This window comes from Gopherus evgoodei, chromosome 1 (assembly GCF_007399415.2).
Source record: "Gopherus evgoodei ecotype Sinaloan lineage chromosome 1, rGopEvg1_v1.p, whole genome shotgun sequence".
Lineage (NCBI taxonomy): Eukaryota > Metazoa > Chordata > Testudines > Testudinidae > Gopherus > Gopherus evgoodei.
The window spans coordinates 288,555,628-288,574,217 of NC_044322.1; the positions used below are offsets into that span (position 1 = coordinate 288,555,628).

At 40.5% G+C, this 18,590-nt stretch overlaps 1 protein-coding gene across 5 annotated transcripts in view; it reads right to left on the reverse strand.

Annotated features, from left to right (window-relative positions):
- The window catches only part of LRRIQ1 (leucine rich repeats and IQ motif containing 1), a 175,157-nt gene extending 157,562 nt beyond the window's left edge, over positions 1 to 17,595 (reverse strand). For all 5 annotated transcript variants that reach the window (XM_030548608.1, XM_030548612.1, XM_030548609.1 and 2 more), the window contains exons 1-5: positions 17,516 to 17,595; positions 13,875 to 14,005; positions 4,723 to 4,834; positions 2,815 to 2,909; positions 275 to 392 (exon numbers count right to left, since the gene is read on the reverse strand). In XM_030548608.1, coding sequence (XP_030404468.1) covers positions 275 to 392; positions 2,815 to 2,909; positions 4,723 to 4,834; positions 13,875 to 14,003 — 454 coding nt within the window. In that variant the 5' untranslated portion in view covers positions 14,004 to 14,005; positions 17,516 to 17,595. The remainder of the gene's footprint in view (positions 1 to 274; positions 393 to 2,814; positions 2,910 to 4,722; positions 4,835 to 13,874; positions 14,006 to 17,515) is intronic.
- Positions 17,596 to 18,590: the final 995 nt, after the last annotated feature.

Genomic DNA, 18,590 nt, shown 5'->3' on the forward strand with positions numbered 1-18,590 from the left:
GCATGCTGCCAACAGCTGATCTGCGGCAGATGGGAGATGCTGGGGGGTGGGGAGGGAGGTTGCCAGTGAGTGCTGAGCCCCCACTATTTTTTTTTCTGTGGGTGCTCCAGCCCAGGAGCACCCATAGAGTTGGCACCTATGGATTGTAATATATATTGTACTGGACTGCAATAACTATTCTCATCAAAAGAACAGAGCAGAAAAATATTTTATACAGCGATATTAGTATTGCACTGAATAGCAGCACAAATAAATTAATATTAAGTTTGTTTACCTGTGACAGAGCGCTCATCTGCAACCACTCTGCAAGTTATATCTTCACTGATGCGTTGACTATTACTATCAGAAGTTGCTCTGGTCTGCAGTTCTTCATTTTCTATTTCAGACAGTATCTGTATACAACCAAACACATTCTCATGATGAAATGAAACAGGATGAAACTATAACAATCCAAGCAGAACATTTCAAATAAAGACTTTGGGTCAGAGACTTCATTTTCATTGTCCAGAGCTTAGCAATCTGAGGGGCTCTGATCCATGACTGCAGCCTCTAGGCACCAGTGTCACACAAATATATTTAAAAGTCGAATGTTATTTTCCAGGGTAAGGAATATTTGGAGCAGTTCCCAAAAGATTGTAGTACTTTCTTATATTTTGTATATTGAAAGGGAAATGGTCAAAATATAATCTTTGTAAGAAATTGCACAAGTAAATGCAAGTACTATATGTATAAATTAATTCTATTATGGCATTAAATACATGGAATTGTTTACACAGGGAAACCGAAAAAACATTATTTGAAAACAACACTACATAGATCATATCATCTTATTTTTCTTCCCCTGTTCTTCACTGCCAAGAATTGTTCTACTCCTGCTACATATTGATCACACTGGCCTACAATTTTTGAGAAGTTGTCTGCTTCAGAGATAAAATGTGATATTTATTATGTATTTTGATGCGCTGAATTCAAATATGACAATTAAAACAACTGATTGGCTACTGTTTCTAAGATATTTAAGTTCTTACATTTTATGTCTATTTATATTGTGTAGATAGTAGAGTTTTAATCATAAATTGTAAACCTAGGTCTTTTCATGTGTTTATGGTTGCTTTACATGATAATATTTCACCTGTCCTGTTTAGGTAACACTTTAAAAATCAGCAAAAGGGTTATATAAATACAATTTATTATGAAACGAAAGGCAAAAAACTATTATGTACATAGTTTAGTCCTATTCAGTCTACTCGGCGCTTCTTGGCTTGTCTCTTGTATTCATTAAATGGAGCATCTCTTGTCACTGTCCAGCAATAGTCTGCAAGCATTGATGGGCTCCATTTGCCCTGATAGCCTGCCAGGAGATTCCACTGCTGTAGTCTGGAGCCCAACAGCTCTGCCTTCCTCTTGGGTAGTTCCAAATCCCTGACAAGGTCATTCAGTTCACCTTGTGTTATGAGGTGTGGTTCAGAGGAGGAGGATGGGAGACAAGGTGGGTCCTGTGACATTGATGGTTCAGGACCAGAAGTTTCATCCTCTTCCTCGTCTGACTCAAGTGAGAATGATTCTGGTGCATCAGGAACCGGCAGTCCTTCTCCGTGGGGTACCGGGCGTATAGCTGATGGAATGTTTGGATAATGCACAGTCCACTTTTTCTTCTTTGACACACCTTTCCCAACTGGAGGCACCATGCAGAAGTAACAACTGCTGGTATGATCTGTTGGCTCTCTCCAAATCATTGGCACTGCAAAAGGCATAGATTTCCTTTTCCTGTTCAACCACTGGCCAAGATTTGTTGCACAAGTGTTGCAGCATATGTGTGGGGCCCACCTCTTGTCCTGATCTCCAATTTTGCAGTCAAAATAAAGGTGAGAGGCTTTCTTAACCATAGTGGTTATACTGCGCTTTTGTGATGCAAAAGTCACTTCACGACAAACATAGCAGAAGTTATCTGCACTGTTCACACAAGTACGAGGCATCTCTGCTCACTTTGGCTAAACAGAAATGTGTCCCTTTGCAAAATCAAACACTGACAAAGAAGAGAGCATTTTGGCTGTACAGCAGTGTCATCTGCACAGTGTATGTACAGTTCTACATTTGTGATATAACCACCATCACAGTAAATGATTGTGTTGTCACAAACAGGATGTTCACAATAAAGTGATCTCTTAATGTAATTAAACTTCATATTTTATACAGTGCTCACTGGTAAAAACAGGGAAATAAGTAAAAGATGGCACATAAACAGAACTGTTTTTAAATATAGGTTCAGGTTTTCTAAAGTGCCTATGAGAGTTTGGCAACTGAATACCATTGAAATTCAATGGAAATTATGTGCCTAACTCCCTATGTCTCACTTGAAAATTCCAGTCAAAATTATTTTAACTTTTTCCATGAAACAGAAAAACTTTTTCAATAAATGAATCATGTTAGTGATCTCATAATCCTAATAACGAAAAGAAACAGACAATAACATAATAGATAAGATTAAAAATGAACACTATAAAAATGTTATATTATGGAAATGACATTTTGCCATTTAATGTTCATCCCCACCACTTAAGACTACTGAACATTTATATCAAATGTCATAACTTCATGATCTAGGGACTAAATCACAACCAAGGATCCCAACCTGCAAAACTACATACAAATGCTTCCCCTTATGTGCACCACTTGTCCCATGGGGAGTACTTAGAGTGTGTAAATTTAAGTATGTAAATTGGTCATTGAAAAATTGGGTCCAAAAAAGGAATTGATTATCTGTAATGACTATGGAATCTAATCTATTACAAAGATGGTTTAAACATAGAATACCCTCTTCTTCAATGTATCTGGATCTTCATTGTATTCAGAAGCCAATTCTGCCAAGTACTCTGAAGCCTGGCTAGAAACTACTCGATAGATGTCACCTGAGGAGGGAAGGGGGAGAAAAAAGGACATTGGTAGAAGATGTCTTAATCTAAGTAGTCTAATTCTGATGAATGCTAGTTTCCTATTATCTGTCCATAAAATTCAAAATCTCAAACAGAATGTGTTTTTGCTTTAAAAGTGTACTATTTAAAGAAAAATACCAAATCCACTCAGACAAGAAGTGGTCCCTTTAATATTAATTAAATTTAATTAATCTAAGATAATTAAAAGCATTAGATATATAGAAATAAAAAATTAAGAGTAAAAAAAAAGTCTATGGCAATAGCATCTATGCAAAGAAAACCACTCCATGAGGCAAAACACATTTGAACATTCTCCAGCTAGCAGGAAGTAATAAAACTGGGGTGGTTATTTTTTTAGAATAAGAGTTGTGACAAATTCAAACTCTCCTAAGGGACAAGGTAAATAAGTAGGTATATACATAAATTATATTTAGAATATACATAATTCTTATTACTGAGAAAACGGAAGAAACTAAGGATGAGGATGAATACGGAACACTTAACTTTATTCAGAACAGGTCCCAACTAAAAGATGTGAAACCTGGAAACTCTGACTAAACTGGGATTTGGAGTCTCAACAAACTAGGGTAATTTAGAAATTAAAGGCTCTGTGTTGTGAGGTGTTCAATTACTTCAGCTCCCACTAATTTCAGTGGGAGGCAGGGGTGTTGATCACCTCACAAGATGGACCCTAACAAGAACATAGTCTAGAGAGGCTGAGTACTAGAATTTCAGAAAACAATCCTGTGAGGAGACCTTCCAGCAGTGGCCCTAGGTCCTGTGTGGAATCGCCAGGTGCAAAGATCCACCCTAGCAAATGCTATTTCTGGATTAAGTCTTTTGAGTTTACAAGTGCTAAACGTATGTGTTTGAAAAGTAAAAAAAAGAAAACTCATGATTGACCTGATAGTCTAGAACAGTGTTCTCAACCTTTTTGATACCAGGGACTGAATTGCTGCCTTCCAAAACTGTGTCAGGGAGATTTTAGGGGCTGGCACCGTCCACGGACTGGTTATTGAGAAACACTGGTTCCTTGTAGGCCACAGAATTGGGACTTCAAGACACCAGAAGGGAAGGCACATTATGCATCACTCTTCAGCATCACACAACAATGAAGTCAGAAGTGACTGTGGTGACATTCTGGAGCCTGGATGGTTTCCCAGTAGCAGGGTGGGAATAAATTATGCAGGATATGAGAAAGGAATTAAGGATGGGATTAAGACAACTTCAACTTGTCCTCTATACAGCACGTGTACAATGCCTTTGGACTCCCATCTCTGCAGACTGTCTACATTATGCAGAAACTTGAGAATATCCTTGACTGAGTCAATGAGGCAGAAAAGAATGCAGATATTAAGCACTTTTATCATATTAGAAACCTTTCATGCTATTGTGCAGGCTAGAAAAGCAACATCACCTCAAGCCATAGGCACTGCAGTCTATAAACTATTAACCAAGATTTCCATACCACTGAACAGGGTCATATTTCCTAGCCAATCCTTTGCAAACTGTTTTGCAGTAATAAAACTGATGCATACCAAACTATACAGGACCACATATTTTCCAGACTACATGCTACATTAGTTAGTGCTATTAGGAGAACATCCAAAAGAGGACCATAGGAGCTGCAATACTAGGTGATGAGTTAAAGTTAGTGCAATAGGTTTCATAATTTTGTTGCATTTGAGGATTTATGTTATATTATGGATGCTTGTTAATTTGGCCTGCATTGGCAATAGGAAGGTTTGGCGGTCACATCACACATATATTTATTACAATCACAGCTTACTTGTGGTTTCTTCATCTTCCAAGTCTTGCAGTATAAGATTTTCAGCATTTTGACTTCTGTTCTTCACAACGTTTAGACAGTACAGAACTGATTCTGGTAATTCATCTGAAGTCTAGAAGTAAACATTATTTTTAATTAAATTCTGTATGTTCAGCTCTCTGTGAAGACCACTGGTAAATACTTAACATTCTTAATTAAAGTCCATGGGTCTGTCTATACCAGGGGTCGGCAACCTTTGGCACCCAGCCCATCAAGGTTAAGGTGCTGGCAGGCCGAGACCGTTTGTTTATCTGCAGCGTCCGCAGGCATGGAGCCCCACAGCTCCCACTGGCTGTGGTTCACCATTCCTGGCCAAGGGGAGCTGTGGGAAGCAGTGGCTAGCATGTCCCTCAGCCCGCACCTCTTCCTGCAGCTCCCATTGGCTGGGAATGGCGAATTGCGGCCAGTGGGAGCTGGAGGGATCCGTGCCTGCAGATGCTCCAGATAAACAAACCGGCCCGGCCCACCAGCTGCTTTACCCTGACAAGCCGGATGCCAAAGGTTGCCGACCTCTGGTCTACACAGTTATTTTTAGAGCACGAGCACCAGCCTCACTAGCTAAGCCTATCCACCCAGGCTGGGAGACTTGTTCCTGGTTCACTCCAAAATGCTGTGCAGACATACTGTATGTGTGTACACATATTGTATGTGTCCCTCACTAAAACACTAGTATTTTAGTGAGGGACACACAATCCCTCCCACAGATCATGTATTTTTTCAGTCAGGCCTTAATTTCATTATTGTCTCACTCATGACTTGACAGTCATTTAGACTTCACAGCAATCTAACTACTACTGCCCTCTAGAAGCATCTTTCTAATTGATATTGTTTTCTTTGTTACTGGTTTGATCCAGGTTGAATAGAAGGACAAATGATTCAATATGGAGGAATCAGACATGTGATGTGGGGTCTTTGTTACTCAGATATTGATTTTTTTAAGGACAGATTAGATTCACAAATATAAATATGCCAGGGACTTGAACCTAGGTCTCCCACGTCCTCAGCAAATGCTCACACCATCCAATTATAGAGTCAGTCTCTCTCAATCTCTTTTGATGGAACAGATCCACTTATGATAAATTTAATATTCAATGGGCCAGCAAGAAAATGAGTCTGTACCCTAGTGTTTAGGGTACTTTCCTGAAATGTTGGAGACCCCGAGATTCAAGTCCCTGACCCTGAGTTGGGAGCCCCTGTTTCCCTACACTCTAGGCAAGTATCCTGACCATCAGGCTTCTAGATATGCTAGGGTCGGTGGGTCTCTCCCTCTCTCAGGCGCTGGACCTGAAAAACCTCCCAATGAAAATTTCATGAACACCAATCCATTTCCACAAAACATTTCAGTTTTGACAAAACAACATTTTTAGTGGGACAAAATTTTAAATGATTTTTTTTCAGGCAGCTCTACTATTTAATTATTGATAATTTCAGTGGATGGAAGTAAAGTGCACTACGTTGGGAACAGGATGCTGCTGTGGGGATGGAAATGAAAAGAACAGAGAGGGGGAAAAGAGAAACAAGGCAGAGATCACAGTGGCCTGAAGAGGAACAGATTTTCGCAGAATGATGGGCGTTACAAGAAGGCACTGAACAAGTAATAAATAACTAAACATTTAGTTACTACATAAAGGCCACATAGTCTCCTTGATCTCTGTAAAAACTTCTTACTGACATCAGAGAGCATTTCATTGTATGATTCTATGATTGTGCATCTAGGAAATGTATAGTCCAACCCATGGACCATAATTAGCCATAGAATTTAGCTCTCTCAGATGAGCCTGCAAATAACATCCCTGCTCCCCCAGTACTCCACTTCTTTTCACTGGTACTCTACTCTATTTACGATTACATAAGTCACAGGCAGAAAGGCACAGGGGAGCAAGCAGAAGCAGAGGAATGAACTCAGTTGTGTGAAACATCATCAGCAAATTGTTCACCTGGGCAAGAGACTCCTCACCTTCATTGTTCAGAGTCTGTATCTGTTTTTCCCGATTTAAGGGTCCAAATTCCTTGAAAAACCCAGTGCCTTCTGAGAGCTGCTGAGTGTCAATGCCTTTTTATATCAACAAGAGATTAAGGTGTTCAGCATCATTCAGGAAACACTTAGTACTCAGAGGTCCTGAACATTGAGAGGTCCTGACTTTCATTATTCTGGTGGGAGTTGTGGGTGCTAGGTGACTGTTAGGATCAGGCCTTATGTTTTTAAATAGATCCCCACTGGCCAATGCTCTAGGAACTCTCCGTCAATAGGCAGTGGCAGTTTACTAAGAGAAAAGGTTCTGATGATGGAAATAACAGAATGGGTCCTTGAGGTTACAGTCATAGCCCAAAGATTTTGAGGCAAGGATGCATCCCTACTGAAAAATGGTAGCAGAGAATAAGTGATGCTGGGAGCAGGAGACCAAAAGAGGTGGCAAAGGAGAGCAATAAAAAATGTCTGTTACCAAAAACATATTTATTTCCATTATCATATATTGGTCAATAAGGAGTAAATGAACTAACTGAGATTTAAAAAAACAAGCAAGTGAAAACAGAACATTATAATGCAAAGTGTCAGACAACCTTAAGAGGCATCACTACATGCTCTGCCTCCTATGAGAACTGACCCAAAACTCAAAACTAACAACAGAAGGTTGAAAAAGATTTGGGTCAATCTCATTTTGGCTTTCTTTCCACATTCCTATACACTACCTGCATCATAAGTCAGATATAAAGAAGTGCTGAGTCAACCTCCTTAATTTTGACCTTAAGGAATTTCTCCTGAAAATTCAGTTTAAACCAGGAGATCTTCAACGATCTAAAACTCAAAAAAGAGTCCTACAAAAAGTGGAAAAACTCAGTCAAATTACAAAGGCTGAATATAAACAAATAAGACAAGTATGTAGGGATAAAATTAGAAATGCCAAGACACAAAACGAGATCAAACTAGCCAGGGACATAAAGGGTAACAAGAAAACATTCTACAAATACATTAGAAGCAAGAAGACAACCAAGGACAGAGTAGGCCCGTTACCCAATGAAGGGGGAAAGACAATAACAGAAAATGTGGACATGGCAGAGGTGCTTAACGACTTCTTCGTTTTGATTTTTACCAAGAAGGTTGGTGGTGCCTGAATGTCTAACATAGTGAATGCCAGTGAAAATGAGGTAGGAGCAGAGTCTAAAATATGGAAAGAACAAGTCAAAAATTACTAAGACAAGTTAGATGTTTTCAAATCACCAGGGCCTGATGAAATGCATCCTAGAATACTCAAGGAGCTGACTGAGGAGATATCTGAGCCATTCGCAATTATCTTTGAAAAGTCATGGAAGACGGGAGATAGTCCAGAAGACTGAAAAAGTGCAAATATAGTGCCCATCTATGAAAAGGGAAATAAGGACAAGCCGGAGAATTACAGACGAGTCAGCTTAACTTCTGTACCCGGAAGGATAATGGAGCAAATAATTAAGAAATCAATTTGCAAACACTAGAAGATAACGAGGTGATAAGTAACAGTCAGCATGTATTTGTCAAGAACAAATTGTGTCAAACCAAACCGATGGCTTTTTTTAACAGAGTAACAAGCTTTGTGGATGGGGGGAAATAGTAGATGTGGTATATCTTGACTTTAGTAAGGTTTCTGATACTGTCTCGCATGACCTTCTTATAAACAAACTAGGGAAATAAGATGGACAAGGTGCGTGCATAAATGGTTGGAAAATCGTTCCCAGAGAGTAGTTATCAGTAGTTCAAAGTCATGCTGGAAGGACATAATGAATGGGGTCCCGCAGAGATCGGTTCTGGGTCCAGTTCTGTTCAATATCTTCATCAATGATTTAGATAATGGCATAGAGAGTACACTTATAAAGTTTGTGGATGATATCAAGCTGGGAGGGGTTGCAAATGCTTTGGAGGATAGGATTAAAACTCAAAATATCTGGACAAACTGGAGAAACAGTCTGAAGTAAATAGGATGAAATTCAATTAGGACAAATGCAAAGTACTCCACTTAAGAAGGAACAATCAGTTGCACACATACAAAATGGGAAGGCGTACTGAGGAAAGGAATCTGGTGGTCATACTGGATCACAAGCTAAATATGAGAGTCAGCAGTAACACTGTTACAAAAAAAGCAAAAATCATTCTGGGATGTATTAGCAGGAGTATTGTAAGCAAGACACAAGAAGTAATTCTTCTGCTCTTCTCCACACTAATTAGGCTTCAACTGGAGTATTGTGTCCAGTTCTGGGCGCCACATTTCAGGAAAGATGTGGACGAATTGGAGAAAGTCCAGAGAAGAGCTACAAAAATGATTAAAGGTATAGAAAACATGACCTATGACGGAAGATTGAAAAAAATGAGTTCGTTTAGTCTGGAGAAGAGTAGATTGAAAGGGAACATGATAACATTTTTCAAGTACATAAAAGGTTGTTACAAGGAGAAGTGAGAAAAATTGTTCTTCTTAACCTCTGAGAACAGGACAAGAAGCAATGGGCTTAAATTGCAGCAAAGGCAGTTTAGGTTGGACATCAGGAAAAACTTCCTAACTGTCAGAGTGGTTAAGCACTGGAATAAATTGCCTAGGGAGGTTATGAAAAATCTCCAATAATGGGGATTCAAGAGCAGGTTAGTAAAACACCTGTCAGGGATGATCTAGATAATATTTAGTCCTGCCTTGAGTGCAGGGGACTGGACTAGATGACCTCTCGAGGTGGCTTCCAGTTCTGTGATTCTATGAATACTGTATATAATTCTAGGCACCTACATACCAGAATTATATCTTATCAATGGGATGCAGTGTTGTTGCTGTGTTGGTCTCAGGATATAGGATCAATTTCTGTTGGTGGAAGGTACAAGCTTTTAGCTTCTTTTTCAGGTATGGGGAAGGGAATGTTTGCAACGGTCTGGTTACCTTCTCCATACCTAAGAAGAGCTCTATGATACTAAAAGCTTGTACCTTCTACCAACAGAAGTTGGCCTACAATAAAAAGTATTACCTCACCTACCTTGTCTCAATCAACTGGATAGAATTTAGAAGACAGCTTAAAAAAAGGAGGGAGGGGGGAAACTAAAGGGATTAATTTACATAGAAAGAATCAAAACTCAGGAAGTATTGTAAATATACCACAAGACAGCTTCTTCCTGCAAGATTTGCAAGCCCAATTTTTAAGACCAAACATTAATTTGATTAACCATCACAACTTTTATCTATCTTTTATCGATTTTAAAGTTCACTCATCTTTAACGTTGAAAAGTTCTATAAAAAATTACAATCCACTGGAATCTGATCTTGTGACTTTAGCAGAATGCCCGACCTACCAATTTCACTTTTCTGAAAGTCAGTTTGCAACTCATTCTGTACCCCATAAATAGCTTTCCTTTAACACATGCCCTTTTAAATACACAGTTCACAGTAGGCGTTTCTTTAATATCAGCTTATTTCAGGGGCTTATCTGTCACTTCAAGTTTACATTTTCACGGAGTTCAATTAACAGGAGAAGGATACATTTGAAGGAAGTTTTCCTCCAGAGAATAAATATTAGGAAATAATGCATTCACCACCTAGACTTTATGATACCTGTAGTACACCAGGGTAGATAAAAATCAATGATTTTTAATGAATAAATACATAAATAAAATTTATTTTTTTCTTCTTTAAATAGTTTCTTCCTCAAAAAGCATTTTATAAAAAAAATCCTATCTAAAGATCATTTTAATTAAGATACATTATAGCTCAAATCTATCTCATCATGGAATTGGGATTATAAATTCTAATTCTACAGTATGAGACCATATATATATATTATATATATATATATATAAGAAAAGTTTTGTAAATGAGTTCCAACAGCTCATGGATTAGGGACCCAACCTTATGGGGTTCCAGGAGCTTCTGCGTAGATTATTTAGGTTAATCTTTCTATCTACCCAATGGGACTCAGTGCTTAGTCTAGTAGATACCATCAGAGATGCTTAGTTACTTTTGCAGTTCTCAAACTGTGGATTTTGTCTCCAGAGATAACATGCTTGTTAACAGCAAAAATGTTTTAAATAAATAAATAAATATAGAGATGAGAAATAACAGACCTCAACCCTATTGTCCCTCTGCAAATTTTTGTACACAGAGTCAATCCTTTACCTCTCTCTAAAAGTGCAAAGTTTCAAAAAGTTCCAATATTTTGTGGGGGTCAGAACAGATCTGGACAAGGAGAAGTCTGGAGATAAATGTGAGAAGAGAGGGACAGCCAGTAGAAACAAAAGTGAAACTGTTTGAGCAGCATATTCTAGAAGTCTTGAGGTCTTTCTGAGTGTAGCCTTCAGTGATGGGAGACCTACCATACCATTCTCTCACTAGAAGGGGAAACCTATAATGGCAGCAGGCCGCAAAAGACACCCAGTTTGGGAATATTTTAATGAAGTTCGTCTACCTGTGGGTAAGACAGGCATGCATGCAAACTGCAAACAGTGTAACAAAGAAATGCAAGACCTGGTTTCCTGAATGAAACAACATCATGAGAAGTGTTCCTTCTCAGGAGGAAGCTGCGCTGAAGATGATTAAAGGAATATGTCTGAACATGCAGGATCTTAAGGTTGGAAAACTTTTTTATTTCAAACTTCTTTCTTAAGGACTGCCTGTCTTCCTTCTGGACTATTCTTGAATTCTTGTGTCTGAGCAAAAACTATAGTTGTTATTCTATGGTACTATCATTTTAGATGCAGTTGTGATAAAAAATAAATAGCTGAAATAGGTAGATCTTCCTTTTACAATTTCACCTTTAACGTAGTACTGAGTGTCAGTGAATGCACTAGGTAATACTAAATGAGCAGTATGGTAATAATAATTAAATAACTGCATTGACTTATTTTGTTTAGGAGAATCTGTCCTCAACATACAGGATTCTGAAGACTATCCACCTTTAAAATCACCATCATTTTCTATAGTTTCAGAGTTATCTGCCAATGATAACAGTTTCAGTCACATCATGTATGTCACACAGCCACAGTATATCACTTGTGGCTGTGTGAAAAAGAAAAAAAAATCTCCATCATCCAGAAACAACCATAGATAAGTTTGTGATAAGAACCAGCAAATTGCAAAAAGAGGTAATTGATGAAAAAATTGCCCAGTTTGTTTATGCAACAAACTCTCCTTTCCGTATGTTTGAGAACCCACACTTCATTAACATGGTTCAGTCATTAAGACCAGGATACAGTCCACCCAACAGAGCAGATGTTGTAGGCAAATTGCTGGATAAAGTGTATGAAAGAGAAATTGAGCAGTATGCAAAAGGTTTAGAGGGTGAAATTATTAACCTGAGTCTTGATAGGTGTAGCAATATCCACAATGACTCTGTTGTATTTGCTTGTAGAAGAAGAAGAATGGAATGTCTTCCTTACAGAAACAATTGGTACATCGGAAAATGCACACACAGCAGAATACTTACAAGAAGTAGCAGTAAAAGCTATAACAAACTGTGAAAAAAAAATTCAAGCATCTAGTAGGCAGCTTGGCCACAGACAATGCTACAAATGTATCCAAGATGAGAAGAAATTTAGAAGAGAGTCCCAAGCTAATAACATATGGTTGCAGTGCTCATTTGATCCATCTCCTAGCCAAAGACCTCAGTGTTCCAGAAATAAAGGTTAATGTTGTTGAAATTGCAAAATACTTCCATAACAACCACTTTGCAGCAGCTGCTCTGAAAAAAAGTGGGAGGAACCAAGCTAACTCTCCCACAAGTCATGCGATGGAACTCAATAGTGGACTGTTTTGAGCACTATATAAAGAACCGGCCTAATCTGATGACAATTTGTGAACAAAACCATGAAAAAAACAGATGGCACTGTCACAGCCAAAGTTCTCAACATTGAGCTTAAGAGAAACATTGAACACATGCTGAGTACCTTGAAGCCCATTTCTGTAGCCTTGAACAAAATGCAGGGAAATAGCTCTTTTATTGCTGACGGTGTTGAAATTTGAAGGAACTGAGTGAGATCTTAAAAAGTGAAATATGCAATGACAGAGTTAAATTACAAGCATTAAAAAAAAATACATGAATGGGACAAGCACTATCTCCAGTTGCAAATATTCTCAATACTCGGTACCAAGGTCAAATTTTAACTGCTGAAGAAGAGGAGTTGGCTATATCATGGACATCCAGCAATCATCACTCCATAATGCCAATTATAATAAACTTCAGAGCTAAGGGTGAACCATTCAAGAAATATATGTTAGCTGATGATGTTTTAAAGAAAGTCACACCACTGAACTGGTGGAAGTCACTTAAGCACTTGGATTCAGAGACTGTTGAAGTGATAATATCACTTTTAACAGCAGTAGCTTCTTCTACCGGTGTAGAAAGACTATTTTCTTCCTCTGGACTAATTCATTTCAAATTGAGAAATCATTTGGGACCTGAAAAAGCAGGAAAGTTTGTTTTTCTGTTACAGATTATGAACAAATAGGAAAATGAAGGTGAAGACGACTGAGTTAATTGCACAAGCCAATATTTTAAGTTTCTCATGTTGACCTGGCTGACATAGTCAAATTTAATTTTAAATTTAAAACAAACCTGATTTTAAAAAAAACTTGAATGTTTAACTAAATTCAAAAATTCATATACTTGTTTTGTTAAAATATTATATTTTTTCTGTTGAAGAAAAAATATAGCACAACAAGAAAATCCTCCAAATATTAATGATTAACCTGTTGAACTGAAAATATTTATGAAGTCATTGGGAGGTGAACTATCTGCTTCAATTACCTTTGGTAAATGAAATAACCAAACAATTGTTCATTTTCTGATATAGCTGTAAAACTAATCTAAAAAGTTTTCAAAATAAATCACTTAAAAATATATAGTGTGTATCTTCTAAAAATGAAACCTATATCTATCTCTGAGTTGTGAAGAATATATATTAAGGTTATAACAACCAACAAGAATGCACTTTATGTAGAAATTCATGATTAAATTGAGTCTTCCTGGACTAGTGATTTAAATCAAATCCATCCTGTAGTACACCTCCAAGTAACTTAGAAAAACAAGAATGCAAGAGGCCTCCACAAAAGACACAAGTTTGCCATGCAAAAGTAAAGGCAGTACTATCCCTCCTGCTTCCATTAAACACTTACTGTTTCACCATCACTCCAAGCTTCTGCTGATAAATCAGTGTTGAGATCATCCACTTCAAGGGAAGTAACACTGATTCTGCTCAATTCTATATTTATTTCTTCTTCAAGTTTTACATCATCATCTTCCATAGCTTTCCATAATAAAATTGTAACAACAAAGAGGAAAAATAAAATTGAATACATTAGTGGATACTGTATTTACTGCTAGATTTGTAGCAAAAGTAGGTATTTCAAAACTCTTTCTCTAAAACAAAACAAAAATCATCCATATCCACAGTAAGGCTCCAACTATGACACGACTTATATGAACGCTTAACTTTAGACACGTGAGTATTTCTACGTCAACGGAATACTCACGTTTGTAAAGTTAAGGTTTGGCTGTACTGGGACCTAAAACTCTATATTTATCAATACTGTTGAGAGGGAAAGATGCACACAAATAATAAAATATTACCTTGGGCCCTGTTCCCACAAACATTTACATGTGTGCAACTTTCATTGACTTCAATAGGACTACTCAGATGACCAAAGTTATATGGGTTTAAGGGTACATCTACACTAGGGAGAAAAAAAAAGGTGTGTCCTTAACTCAGGTTAGGTAATTTGGATTGAAATAGCAGCAAAGATATGTTTCAGAGTAGCAGCCGTGTTAGCCTGTATCCGCAAAAAGAACAGGAGTACTTGTGGCACCTTAGAGACTAACAAATTTATTTCAGCATGAGCTTTCGTGAGCTACAGCTCACAGCCTTGGCAACTCCAGTTAGTAGTTTAAGTTAACACCTAAAGGGGAGCCTAGGAAAGAACTCGAGCTGCTAACCAAGTTGCCATAGTGGTGAGTAGACCATGCTAATGTATTTACATGGAAGTACAGATATTTGTGATTTCTTATCAACCTTCAAAGCTCCACAAAGAGCATTACCTTCAATCACTGACTGTATTAAACAAAACACAGTAAACATGCATTCCCATTTGGCCTCAGTTTATTCAGCTATTGATAATGGATTTAGAACAAGGGTGGGCAAACTTTTTGGCCTGAGGGCCACATCTGGGAATAAAAATTGTCTGCGGGCCACAAATGCTCACAAAATTGGAGTTGGGGTGCAGGAGGGGGTAAGGGCTCTGGTTGGGAGGTGTAGGCTCCAGGGTGGGGCCAGAAATGAGTTCAGGGTGTGGGAAGGGGCTCCAGCCTGGGTAGGGAAGTAGGCTGTGGTGGGGAAGGGAGGACTCCGGCTGGGGGTGCAAGTTCTAGGGTAGGGCTAGGGATGAGGAGTTTGGGGTGTAGGACAGTGCTCTGGGATGGGACTGAGGGGTTTGGAGGGTGGGAGGGGGATCAGAGCTGGGGTAGGGATGCAGAAAGGGGTGCAGGCTCTGGGGTGGGGCTGGGGAGGAGAGGTTTGGGGTGCAGGAAGGTACTCCAGGTTGGGATAGAGGGTTTCGGAGGGCAGGAGGGAGAACAGGGTTGGGGCACCAGGGGAGGCTCAAGGGTGCAGGTTGCAGATGGTGCTTACCTCAAGCAGCTCCCAGAAGCAGTGGCATGTCCCTTCTTCGGCTCCTATGCGGAGACACAGTCAGGTGGCTCTGCACGCTGCCCCGTCTACAGGCACTGTCCCTGCAGCTCCCATTGGCCACAGTGCCCAGCCAATGGGAGCTGCAGGGGTGGCACTTGGGGCACAGCCAGCGTGCAGAGCATAGCCCCTGGCTGCCCTACATGTAGAAGCCGGAGGGAGGCCATGCCGCTGCTTCTGGGAGCGCGTGGAGCGCCCCCCGACCCTGCTCCCTGGTGGGAGCGCCAGACCGGGCAAGCCCCAGACCCCTCCCCAGCGGGAGCTCAAGGACTGGATTAAAACGGCTGGTGGGCAGGATCCAACTGGTAGGCCATAGTTTGTTTAGAGTATGGGCAGTGTACATAGAGCTCTGTTTTTTAATAAAGAGAAAAGGAACTGCACAAGTTTATCCCAACTACACACTTTACTCTGTAACAGGCATGAAGAAAAACAATACAACACTGGAAAAGGTTTGCTTAATAGTTTGAGATAAGAAAAGCATCCCAGAACAGTCTATTCCTGTGGATTCTGCAGATGCTGCTGTAACCCACACACCTCCTGAGTGTGGTGCTCTGTCCCATCAAGTGGCACCAACACCACTTAGCAAGAGATTAATGAGTCTGCCCAAGGTTCCCAAATTCAATCCCACCTGCCGACAAGCAGCATCTGTCAGCATTACACTGCCACTTAGGATACATAAAAAAACATGCCAACCCTACACCCTTTCCTATTGGTACTATTAAGTATAAACATAAATAATCTGGCATATTAATACTTTCATCTGCATACTGTACACTAGTTTAGATATGAAAGCTAAGATAGGTACTGCTCGAGAAGTGCACAGTGAAAAGGCACAGCAGGCACAATATAGCACACTTTGGGAGTTGAGGTTTTGGGACAGAAGAGTTGATTTAGGGATAAAGGTCTTTTTAAGGTGAGGAGGAGCTTGGTGTCCTTGGGCCATTCTGATTCAATTTTTATTTCAAATTTGTGTATGTCTAGAATGTTTCTGATAAGTTCTGTGTATAATAATACACATACACACACACACAATCTGCTTCATGCAGGTACATTCACGTGCAGCAAAATCCTTCCTCTCTCAGCTCCATCAACACAATTGCAGGGGAGAGAGGATAGCTCGGTGGTTTGAGCATTGGCCTGTTAAACCCAGCATTGTGAGCTCAAGCCTTAAAGGGGGCCACCTAGCGATCTGGGGCAAAATCAGTACTTGGTCCTGCTAGTGAAGCCAGGGAGCTGGACTCAATGACCCTTCAGGGTCCCTTCCAGTTCTAAGAGATAAGTATATCCCAAATTATTAATCATGACCACAGGTAGTATTATCATGTTGCCAACCCCATTAAAGTCTCAGGAGCCACATATTATCTGATTTTTTTTTCCTTGCCAGACTCAAGCTGCTGGGCAAGCTCCAGAAGCTCAGCCTTCACTTACAAGACAAAAAGTATCAGAGGGGTAGCCATGTTAGTCTGGATCTGTAAAAAGTGACAGAGTCCTTTGGCACCTTATAGACTAACAGATGTATTGGTGCATAAGCTTTCAGGGGTGAATATTCAGCCACAGGACTCTTTGTCACTTTTTAAACACAAAAAGCGTCTCGCTCCCATGATTGAGGAGAAAAGATTGAGTATAAAGAACCACAAGGCTCAGGACCAATGAGACAAATTCAAACAACAGCCAAGTTATTACATTAAAAAATATCCGGGGGTTCAAGGCAGGTGCTGGCAAAACAGCCCCAAGTGGGAGAGGGAGGTGAGACTCCCATGGCAACAGGCCAGGCTCTTAGCCTGGGGGAGAACAACCTCCCCTAGCCCAGCGCCCAGGTGCCCGCCCAGCTTATTTTCTATCGAGGTCCCACCCAGGACTACAGCTCCCAGAGTGCAACAAGAAAAGGCCCTCCCAGACCCTACTGCTCCCGGGCGACAAAGAGTTCCCCAACCAGGCCCCGGTGCATGCTGGGAGTGATAGTTCCCTCTACTTCCCATCCCCGGGGGCCCAGCGGCAGCCCCCAAGATCTCGCCGACCAGTCTCCGTGGGTTGGATGGAGCTGGTCGCCCCCAGCGGCTGGTGTCAGGCCCCTACCCGGGCCGCGGCCCCTAGAGACGCCCCGTCTCCCCGATCCTGCAGCTCCGGGTCACGCAGACCTCTTTGCAAAGTCGCCAGCTGCGCACGCTGCGATGTTAAACAAGAAGCGTAACCATGGCACCAGCAGACTGGGGGCAGGGCAAGGCCTGTGCTACGGCAAGGCGGAAGGGACTAACCTAGTGAGCAGCGTTCGCTTTGCATTCCTGTCGGGGGAGAGGAGGTGAAGGAAGAAAGGGGAGAGAAACGTGGTTAGAGGCTCAGGGGAAACCCTCGATCACCAGCCCCGCTGGGCTCCCGTTAGCAGCTCCCCCCTTGCCCATCCAGCTTGAATGTTATTTCAACCCCCCATTATTTTGTTACACTGACTGGTCTGTGGTATGGGAAATAGTTTTCCCACGCCTAGGTCTTCACAAATTGAATAGTCAGCCCCCTACCACCCCCAAATCATGAGCTCGGTTTAGCAATCACGAGATTTTTTATAAAGAATTAAAATTGGATTTGTTAGTTTTTGTCTTCTGGGTTGTGAGCGCTTTAGCATCGTGTTTCTAAGCTAAGCTTTTCTCCACACCGATAGCTAGAAACATACTTTTAAAAGAAAGTTGTGATTTTCAAGTAATCATCTGACTCCAGGAGCTGGTATTTTGAGGAAAAAAATACAAATATTATGAAATTTTTCCTAAAATTGGATGGGATATCAGTGCTGAAAGTATTTACAAAGCTTGTCCTTTCAAAATCCATCCTGTGTCTTCCAGCAGTCTGTAATAATATGTAACAATGTTATTCAAATCCAGGGTTGCCAACTTTCTAATCATAGAAAATTGAACACCCCTGCCCTGACCCTTCCAGAGGCCCTGCACCAGCTCATTCCACCCTTCCTCCCTCCATCGCTCACTCTCCCCCATATTCACTCACTTTCATGGGGCTGGGACACAGGACTGGTATGCAGGAGGGAGGTGAGGGCTCTAGTTTAGGGATGCATGCTCTGGTGTGGGGTCAGGAATGGGGGGTGTAGGATGGGGCTCATGGTTGGAGCAGGAGGTTGAGGTGTGTTTGGGGGAGCGGGCTTCAGGAG